This window comes from Oncorhynchus clarkii, unplaced genomic scaffold, assembly GCF_045791955.1.
Source record: "Oncorhynchus clarkii lewisi isolate Uvic-CL-2024 unplaced genomic scaffold, UVic_Ocla_1.0 unplaced_contig_4580_pilon_pilon, whole genome shotgun sequence".
Lineage (NCBI taxonomy): Eukaryota > Metazoa > Chordata > Actinopteri > Salmoniformes > Salmonidae > Oncorhynchus > Oncorhynchus clarkii.
The window spans coordinates 36626-47824 of NW_027258914.1; the positions used below are offsets into that span (position 1 = coordinate 36626).

General features: G+C 43.5%; 1 protein-coding gene across 1 annotated transcript in view; it reads right to left on the minus strand.

Annotated features, from left to right (window-relative positions):
- The window catches only part of LOC139399187 (platelet-derived growth factor D-like), a gene marked incomplete at its 5' end in the record, with an annotated part of 40844 nt that extends 36617 nt beyond the window's left edge, over window positions 1-4227 (minus strand). Inside the window, 2 exons of the mRNA XM_071144703.1 lie at window positions 3373-3550; window positions 4020-4227. Of these exons, the coding sequence (XP_071000804.1) occupies window positions 3373-3550; window positions 4020-4227 (386 nt within the window). The remainder of the gene's footprint in view (window positions 1-3372; window positions 3551-4019) is intronic.
- Between the last annotated feature and the right edge of the window lie 6972 nt (window positions 4228-11199).

Genomic DNA, 11199 nt, shown 5'->3' on the forward strand with positions numbered 1-11199 from the left:
TTGTGCTGTTATTTCACTGAACACTAGATGGTTTAATTCGATTTTTGGTCAGTGAAACGAGGCTACTCAGGCAAGAAAAAAAAACTTCACCCAAATGTATATAGCCCCGTTGGAAAATATAAATGTACTGTTTGAAAATATGAAAAAAAAGAGAAATAAATAAATAAAAAATAAGAATAATAATCACATTTTTATTTGGTGCATCCCTGGGGGTTCGCATACCCCAGTTTGGGAATACATGCTCTAGAGGATTCCTCTTGTTAAGGAAATTAAGAACAGCACTACAGCATTCAGTCAGAGCCATGGTCATGTTACATCGTGTTGTTGTGCTTGTGTGTGTATCGGGGGGGGGTCGGGTTAAAGCTCAAGACCCATTTCCATCACATATGGACTAATTAACTATATGTTATCTTATCATATTGTGGTTGTGTTATAGTTGTTTTTTTTGGTTGTGTAATGGTTGTATTGTGGTTGTGTAATGGTTGTATTGTGGTTGTGTAATGGTTATGTAATGATTGTATTGTGGTTGTGATGACGAATGACTGATAGTCTAGTTCCTGCTTGTTCTCACACTCTACATTGTGTTTCTCTCCATCTCTGTAATTGTTTTAATCTCCACTCACACTCTCTCATAACGCTCGCTCTCCTCACCCCTCGCTTTGTTGTGAAGGAGTTATCGGCTGTCAGCATGATAGGATCTGAGACACCTGTTCTACCTTTCTCTCCCTTCCCTCTCTTTCTCTCTCTTCCTCTCCTCCTCCCTCCATCTTATCTATACAACAGGGCACAACAAATTAGAGATGTTAAATGAAGCCTCTCACAGCCCTAGAGGTGGTAGAGGGGTAAGTGTGTGTGTACTGGGAGGCCAATCTAACGGCAGCTTCCCTGTCTGGGTAAGTGTGTGTGTACTGGGAGGCCAATCTAACAGCAGCTTCCCTGTCTGGGTAATTGTGTGTACTGGGAGGCCAATCTAATGGCAGCTTCCCTGTCTGGGTAAGTGTGTGTGTACTGGGAGGCCAATCTAACGGCAGCTTCCCTGTCTGGGTAAGTGTGTGTACTGGGAGGCCAATCTAATGGCAGCTTCCCTGTCTGGGTAAGTGTGAGGGTACTGGGAGGCCAATCTAACAGTGGCTTCCCTGTCTGGGTAAGTGTGTGTGTACTGGGAGGCCAATCTAACGGCAGCTTCCCTGTCTGGGTAAGTGTGTGTACTGGGAGGCCAATCTAACGGCAGCTTCCCTGTCTGGGAAAGTGTGTACTGGGAGGCCAATCTAACGGCAGCTTCCCTGTCTGGGTAAGTGTGAGGGTACTGGGAGGCCAATCTAACGGCAGCTTCCCTGTCTGGGTAAGTGTATGTGTACTGGGAGGCCAATCTAACGGCAGCTTCCCTGTCTGGGTAAGTGTATGTGTACTGGGAGGCCAATCTAACGGCAGCTTCCCTGTCTGGGTAAGTGTATGTGTACTGGGAGGCCAATCTAACGGCAGCTTCCCTGTCTGGGAAATGTGTTGGTTTCACACAATCACAACCAAACACGTACACACAGGGTGTAACTGGTGACTCGTTTCAGGAAACTAGGCGTATTTCGCACGTCACTACTTCACAGGAGAGGCCGTTTGAAAGTAAACATTTTTTGAGGCAGAAATGCCCTCTGGAACATGTAAACCTTCAAGTGTCTTTACAAACGCGTATGCCATCTGTAAATACCAAGATTTAAAAAATATATATGTTACCAGCCTAGTTGATTTAGCCACAGAAAAAGACCTTCCCCGCTAGCCATGATTGGCTGAGATAATGGATGGGCTTGACATGCAGAGAGATGGGTTTGGGTTGGTCTGCCATGTAGCATGCTTCTGTATAACATGAGCTGCTCAGTATGTGTAGGTCATCCTTTCTAAATCAACTTCTTAAAAATATATTCCAAAGAACTGCAAAAAAGTGTTGCTAATGTTCTCCACTTTCTGGAGAACGATTGGGCCTTGTTATCTCTATCTGACGAATCAGACGACAAGGAAATCCCTAATGTAGGTAAAAACATTGTAATTGAACCAGACATTGTAGAGTCTTCTGAAACAGCGATCAACAGTTGACCGAGTTTTGAAATCAGTGGAATGCCCAGTGGAAGCAGAGTATGATAGGAGATGGAGAACATTCTGGCGTTTGATTGCAAATATGCAGAGGGGGTCAAAGAGAGAACACAGAGGAGGCTGTTGTATAAAACACCTGTCTCTGGATTACATCTTCAAACTAATGGTAACCATGGCATCCGTGACAGAGAAGGAGAAGCGTTCATCCATGTATACAGGTAAGAGACTCAAGCTACCTACATTTTCAGATATTATATATTTCTAATTTTGTCAGAAAGTTGTTTTCATTGTAATTTAAAGCGTACTGTTTAGCTAGCTAGCTAATGTTAGCTGGCTGGTTTGTTAGCTAATGTTAGCTGGCTGGTTCGCTAGCTAATGTTAGCTGGCTGGTTCGCTAGCTAATGTTAGCTGGCTGGTTCGCTAGCTAATGTTAGCTGGCTGGTTCGCTAGCTAACGTTAGATGTATGATCTGTGTAGTAATATTATTTGTATCTCAGAAAGCCATTTGTATTGCTAGTTATAGCCTAATGTTAACCTTAGTGTACAATATTTCATTTTCTAGCTCGGAGTCTCTACCTTTATCCAATGTAAAAACAAAAAATGCCATTTCAGATTTTGCTACATAGGACTGAATCCAGGACACACACAGTAGTCAGTTACACACAAGGGCAGAGGGATGAAAAAGAACATGGACGAAGACGACGATGCACTGTGGAGAAGGGATAACAACTGGCATGTACTGTATATGCCTACCTCTCCAGGCGAGAGGGGTGGAGGGAGACAGAGAGAGACACTTCCAGAATCTTTCAGAATGGAGAGGAGTGTGTGTTTATAGTCAAATGCTTTAGAGGGTGGAATAAAAACCTCTGTCTCTCTAGTGATCATAATGTGTCTGAAAGCCAAGGGAACATCGACACATCTAAATCTCCCTCCACTATTTAACTACTGATGTTGTGACAAATCTAATCTTCTTATCCAGACTGGGCTTTTTAAAGAGCACATACTCAGCCTCCCTCCACCCCTCCCTCTCCCTCCTCTTTAATCAAGTTAGAGATCTTACAAAGGAAACAGACGTTAATGGGTTTAGTCATCTCTTAATTCCCACAGCTAGTTACCTCAGGAAGGATTTTGGTAGCACCGTACTTGAACCCTCTGTCACACAGACTACATTAGACTGTCATAAGGATGGCATAAGAGATTCATTGGCAGTTATAACACCAGCCTTAGGTATTTGCGTTTCAGCACCATCTCTGTGGAATGAGATGCAGTCACATCCCGGTGTTCACTCACCAGTAGAGAGTAGTTGAGTTTGAAGCCAGGCTTGGCCACGAAGTAGTCGTCTGACTTGAAGGTGACTTTGAGGGTGTTGGTTTTGGAGGTGAGGCGTGGGGGGACTCTCTGACCACACCATCTCCCCCAGACAATAGTACTGGTCTCTGAGATGTCCTCCACCTCCACAAAGTCATACCTGGGAGGGAAGGGGGAGAGAAGAGGGTCACTAACCTGTCAATCAATGGATTTAATGAATTAATCAATCAATTAATCATCACTGTTCAGTAGAAAATGGTTCATTGTTGAAGAGTCACCTCCCTATGTTTCTCTTTTTCTTTCCTCATCTCTCCCGCTCTCTGTTTCTCTCTCGTCTAAAATGCTTACGAAGACAGCTGCCTTTGGTTTGGGGATTAAAAGTCAATTCACTCTTCTCACCCTCAAGGACATATTCTTCATTACTGCAAAGAAGGTAAGATTCATCCATCCCTCCATCCCCCTTTCATCCATTCCTCCTTTCTTTAGACTCTGTAGATGTCGATACCCCCCATCAGAGGGATGCCAGCCTTCTCCCTCTCCCCTTTCATCCGTTACAAACTCAGCCAACTTTCTCTCTCCTTGGCGCTTCAATCTCTCTCTACCTCTCTATCCTCTCCTCCCTCAATCACCTGCAGACTTCGTTTTCTGGTTCCTCCAGCGCAAAGTGGGAGTCAAACTCCAGGACGATGCGGGTGTTGTGGGGCGACAGTAGTTTCCATGACAACTGCAGGTTCCGGGGGTAGGCGTTCGGGAAGCGGGGGCTCTGGATGGCTCCCCCAGCTGCAGTTACCGTGACGACCTCTTCTTTCCGGTACAAGTCTGTAAGGTGATTGCTGTCTGTTAGCAGTTACAACTGGTATAGGTTAGTGAATTTACTCTCTGGGATACAACACACACACAGGGACACAGAGAGAGTTACAGAGAGATAAAGAGAGAGAGTTAGAGAGAGAGACAGCGAGAGAGACAGAGAGAGAGAGAGAGAGAGAGAGAGACACAGAGAGAGAGACACAGAGAGAGAGAGACACAGAGAGAGACAGAGAGAGAGACACAGAGAGAGAGAGACACAGAGAGAGAGACACAGAGAGAGAGACACAGAGAGAGAGACAGAGAGAGAGACACAGAGAGAGAGACACAGAGAGAGAGACAGAGAGAGAGAGACACAGAGAGAGAGACAGAGAGAGAGACAGAGAGAGAGAGACAGAGAGAGAGACAGAGAGAGAGAGACAGAGAGAGAGAGACAGAGAGAGAGACACAGAGAGAGAGACACAGAGAGAGAGACAGAGAGAGAGAGACAGAGAGAGAGACACAGAGAGAGAGACAGAGAGAGAGACACAGAGAGAGAGACAGAGAGACACAGAGAGAGAGACAGAGAGAGAGAGACAGAGAGAGACAGAGAGAGACAGGACTTGGACAAACAAAGAAAAACTGTAAACTAAACTATTCCAATAAATACAGTTCATATTCCTAAATATTCATCCTAATGCTCTGTGACCGAATCCCAGGACATGAATCCATCTCTCTACCTCTCTCACCCAGTGGAAGTAGTTATTATGACCCATACAGGGGCACAGGATTAGTGAGTGCCGTCAAATGAGGAAAGACCGAATATCTGCTCGACCACACATGATCGCTAACATCTATCAACCATGTCTGTTTCTGTAGAAACACACTTCTCGCCCCCTCCCTCCATTTCTCCCTCCAACTCTGCCTCCCTCATGTCTCTCTCCCTAGCGAGTGAACTGGTGTACTGTAGCGCCTGTATCCATAGTGATGTTAATTACGCCATGTGCGTACAAAGAGCACACAGCACAGAAAGAGGAGGGGGAGAGCAGTGATGCATGGAGTGGCCAATCCAACTCTAAAATTAAACCATTTACATATAAAGTAGAAGTTACATCATCAATGGCCTTAAACCCAATTAATCCAAGGATACAGTCAGTATGTGTGTCTGTCTGTCTGTGTAGTGAGTACACTAAACCCTTTCATCCTCTACCATACGCAGCTGCACTATATGATCAGTAGTACCATCTGATCCAGTATAGTCAGCATTAGAAATAGAAAAACATGAGCCTCGTGACCTTTTCAGACTAATGGAAGCTGACCTCTTGCTGTGTTTCTGACAGTTTTAATACACAGTGGGTTAGAGCTGGAGAGAGAGAGGAGAAAGAGAAAGAAAGAAAGAAATGACTTCTCTGCTCTGTAAGGCGTGCTGCTGTGGCAGCAGAGAAGCGAGTGATTGTGCAGGGGAGGAGTGGAGCGAGGGAGAGAGCGGAGAGAGAATAAGTGAATATGAGAGGTGGCAGAATGAGTCTTGGGGTTCCCACAGAGCCAGCAGAGAGAGGACAAAGAGCCAGCAGAGAAAGGACAAAGAGCCAGCAGAGAGAGAGGACAAAGAGCCAGCAGAGAGAGAGGACAAAGAGCCAGCAGAGAGAGAGGACAAAGAGCCAGCAGAGAGAGAGGACAAAGAGCCAGCAGAGAGAGGACAAAGAGCCAGCAGAGAGAGGACAAAGAGCTAGCAGAGAGAGGCCAAAGAGCTAGCAGAGAAAGGACAAAGAGCAGAGAGGACAAAGAGCCAGCAGAGAGAGGACAAAGAGCCAGCAGAGAGAGGACAATGTGAACAGCAGGAATATGATTCTAAATAGGGGTGTGGACATTTAAACAAAATTGGGATTGTTAACTTTTAGAATAATCCTAGATTTCTAGAGTGAATCCAAGGCGCTGATACACACATAACATGGCCTACTGCTCTGGCCCCTCAGGACCAATCCCCTGTGACCTCATTGGCTGATGGTTCCTGACGCGTAAGCACTTTCACGACTGAATGGACATCACAGCCAGACCTCTGATTAACAGAGTGGAACAATGCCATTAGACACTCTCCCACTCTCACCAGCCAGATCACTCAAGATTGACTTCGAAATAGGACGTCAGGAGATGCCTTAACCGTCCACTAGGGGCAACAATGAGTGCTATTACCAGAGTTTTTAAATCCAGATGTGCAACATTGCGAGTCTTCCAGGAATGCTTACGAAACAGACCAAGTAGACCAGGCCGGGGTTTTGGGGTTTGAGAAGTCAGTGAGAGAAGTGAAGAATTCTTCCCTTAGTTGTTAATTTTCTTGAAATCTAAAGAAACAACATAGATTCGAGCCAATGTCTTAAATTGTTGAAAATGTTATTATTCTAACTCCAATCTTGTGAAAGTGACAAACGGACAAATGTTTTATTTTTGTAAAAAAAATATTTTTTAAAACGTTATAGGAGGAGTGCCTTTGATTTGAAGGCCTGCACATGTGCAGTTATGCGAGAGAAGTCATTGGGTCTAATGGTCGTGTTTCTGAGCATGTGACTGGCTATCCAATGTCGCCATGACATCGCCTACAAGCGTGATTGGTGATTTCTATTGGATAAGCAGTTCCTGCCTATCTTCATACTGTACTGTTTTTGATATTACCATCAAGTAGGCTTGGCGTTGTGGACGGGGGTGACGGATGGGAGTAATCCCATGACTCAGGATCTGAAGATCACGTGTTCAATCCCAGTGGTACACACTCATTTTTATATATTTTTTCCCAAAACCTTAACCATTCGGAATTATGCAGAGCAGGAAGAGCTACCCATGGTGTCAAAAACACTTTGGAATTTGATGTTTGGAGAACGTCAGGATCTGAAATCGAATTGGTAAAAACGGGAGATCTCACTGCTTTCACAACAAATGTTACTTCTAAATGACATGCATGACAAGAGGAAAAGACAGGAGGGAGGAAGGGATGGGGGAGGAGGGCAGGAAAGAGAATAAAACGAGAGAGGAGAGCTAGACATCTCATCCGGTCTCAGCTGTGTTTGCTAAACTCATAACCCAGGGGTGTAGGCCCAAACCTCATTATGCATGCTGCAACTCTCCGCTAAAACCACATACACCTCAGAAAATACAGCTCAGTCAGCCCAGCAGGTCACGCAGTCCCTGTGTGTGCATGTGTGTGTGTGTGTGTGTGTGTGTCTGCGCGCGTTTGCCGGTAGGCCTAATCGCTGGCTTTTTTGTTTTGTTCAGGAGATGAAGAAAAAAAAATCTCGTTGCAAAATAATGTTTTTTAGCCTATGCATTAAAAGGAGATACCAGTTGATGGAAATACATTCGACTGGTCCAGTTTATCGGTTTATAGGTTAATTACATCATTTAGTGGAATTAAATTGGTTATAGGTTAATTAGCATAATTTGGTGGAATTAAATTGGCGCTCGTGTACAGTATAGTCGTTGTGGATTTTATTTATCACGCGCGTACAGCCTACAGATACAGAGTGAGCCTTTGAGCGGAAAACCTGTCAGCATATCAAACAGCAAATGCAAAGTCAACTGAAGGCAGGCTCCATCAGCGCGTCACACACCACTTTGCAATGAGCTGGAGGCAGTTTACATTTTCAAAACATATACTTAATTGCCTAGCCAAAATCAGACTGTGGAGGCAATTATTTTATACTATATCAACTTTCTTTCATTGTCTAGTAGCCAAAGGCACAATCCTAGTCATATTAGCAACCCATGCTAGTTGTTTCATATTACATCTCCCCTCATTCTAAATTTCGAACGGATATTTTAATCTCTGTCACATGAAATCAATGGCATGAGGTGCGCTTTTGACAACACTGTTTTCCCACTAACTGAACGAACATTCCCACGCAGCCTAGGCTACTACTGCCTTGTGAGCATTGTTGCGTTTATAACGTGAATAAATAACAGTTAAACAACATTCTAAGCTAAACGTGCTGATCTGATGCAATAGCCTCAAGGCTTTTCATTTTTGGGGATGTAGCCTTGGCCGACTGGTTGTATGAATTTGGGATCTCCTGTATCATCCCACAGCTGTCCCAGAGTCTGTTTGGAATATGCTATTTCTTTCTCGACAAGCTGACCAATAAAATAGGTACACTTTTCTACTATGGGGGATAGTAGATTGACAGGCTAATAATTTAACTGTTCGTTACTCGTCTTTTTGGCACATTGTTGCATCCTCGACTTGCATGTTGTGTTAATATGAATGACCATAATGTAAATGTGATTTGTGTGTTTCTGAGCACTGTGGGTGGACACACTAATCAGGTTGTGTTAATAAGAATGACCATCATGTACATGTGATTTGTGTGTTTCTGAGCACTGTGGGTGGACACACTAATCAGGTTGTGTTAATATGAATGACCATAATGTACATGTGATTTGTGTGTTTCTGAGCACTGTGGGTGGACACACTAATCAGGTTGTGTTAATAAGAATGACCATAATGTAACTGTGATTTGTGTGTTTCTGAGCACTGTGGGTGGACACACTAATCAGGTTGTGTTAATATGAATGACCATAATGTAACTGTGATTTGTGTGTTTCTGAGCACTGTGGGTGGACACACTAATCAGGTTGTGTTAATATGAATGACCATCATGTACATGTGATTTGTGTGTTTCTGAGCACTGTGGGTGGACACACTAATCAGGTTGTGTTAATATGAATGACCATCATGTACATGTGATTTGTGTGTTTCTGAGCACTGTGGGTGGACACACTAATCAGGTTGTGTTAATATGAATGACCATAATGTAACTGTGATTTGTGTGTTTCTGAGCACTGTGGGTGGACACACAAATCAGGTTGTGTTAATATGAATGACCATAATGTAACTGTGATTTGTGTGTTTCTGAGCACTGTGGGTGGACACACTAATCAGGTTGTGTTAATATGAATGACCATCATGTTCATGTGATTTGTGTGTTTCTGAGCACTGTGGGTGGACACACTAATCAGGTTGTGCACCCAATGCATATGGGTCCGGTAAATTAAAATGCTGCTGGTCAAATGTCCAGCACCACATTTCCCTAACGGAAACCCTGGTGTGTGTGTGTGTGTGTGTGTGTGTGTGTGTGTGTGTGTGTGTTTGCGTGTGTATCTGCGCTCGTTCACAAAATATTTAATACACTATGAATAACAAAACAGCGTTGTCTTCAGAGCCATAGAGATTTAGTCAATATTAAGGTTGTACAAACTGTCTAAAAAGGCATGATCTCAATAGATCTGATATAATCACGTGGAGAGCAGGCTGAGTCACAATGCTCCAATTAGATACACATCACACTTCATTAAACAGATCTGACTTCTGACACTTACACAACCCTCACATTATGTAGGATTGTGTGTGCTTGTGTGTGCGTGCATGCTTATGTGTGTGTGTGTGTGTGTGTAGTGTTGCCTCACTGTGCTTAACCTGATCGTCACACCTACCAGCAGCAGGGTGTAATGTTCTATCAGCTCACAGGAATCTATTTCTGCTGCGAGTGACGATCACACCAACACAACACCGTCAGGACAATTAGACTACATTAAAATAGTGACATAGACAGTTTGTGTTCGTGTGCGTGTGTGCATGACATACAGTGAAGTCCAAAAGAATTTAGGACAGCAGTGGAGGCTACTCAGAAGAGGACCATCCTCCTCAGTGAATTTCATAAAAATAAAAAGTGAAACATTAAAAAAAGTTATAAAAATAAACTATACTAAACATATTCACATCACCAAATAATTGATTTGCAATGAAGGTCTAGAGTAGCCTCAACAGCACTCTGTAAGGTAGCACCAATGGGGATCCTAATAAAATGCCAAATACCAAAAATACCAAATACCATGGTGTAGCCAGAGGACAGCATGTTTCTGTCCTCCTCTGGGTACATTAACTTCAATACAAAACCCAGGAGAATCATGGTTCTCACCCCCTTTCATAGACTTACACAGTAATTATGACAACTTCAGGAGGATGTCCTCCAACCTATCAGAGGTCTTGCAGCATGAACTGACATATTTGTCCACCCAGTCAAAGGATCAGAGAATGAACTTAGTACTGAAAGCATAAGCTACAGCTAGCTAGCACTGCAGTGCATAAAGTGTGGTGAGTAGTTGACTCATAGAGAGAGAAAGACAATAGTTGAACAGTTTCAAACAAATACATTTCTTCAAAAATTGAGAAGTGAGAGAGAGTTACAGTTGAAGTCATAAGCCAAATACATAAGCCAAACCTCAGTTACAGTTTACATACGCCAAATACATTTAAACTCAGTTTTTCACAATTCCTGACATTTAATCCTAGTTGAAATTCCCTGTTTTAGGTCAGTTAGGATCACCACTTTATGTTAAGAATGTGAAAATGTCAGAATAATACTAGAGATAATTATTTCTTTCAGCTTTTATTTCTTTCATCACATTCCCAGTGGGTCAGAAGTTTACATACACTCAATTAGTATTTGGTAGCATTGCCTTTAACCTGGGTCAAATGTTTCAGGTAGCCTTCCACAAGCTTCCCACAATAAGTTGGGTGAATGTTGGCCCATTCCTCCTGACAGACCTGGTGTAACTGAGTCATGTTTGTAGGACTCCTTGCTCGCACACGCTTTTTCAGTTCTTCCCACAAATTGTCTACAGGATTGAGGTCAGGGCTTTGTGATGGCCACTCCAATACCTTGACTTTTTTGTCCTTAAGCCATTTTGCCACAACTTTGGAAGTATGCTTGGGGTCATTGTCCATTTGCAAACCCATTTGCGACCAAGCTTTAACTTCCTGACTTATGTTTTGAGATTCTGCTTCAATATATCCACATAATGTTTCTTCCTCTATCCTCTATTCCTCCTCCATCTATTTTGTGAAATGCACCACTCCCTCCTACAGCAAACCACCCCCACAACATGATGCTGCCACCCCCGTGCTTCACGGTTGGGATGGTGTTCTTTGGCTTGCAAGCCTCCTCCTTTTCCCTCCAAACATAACGATGGTCCTTA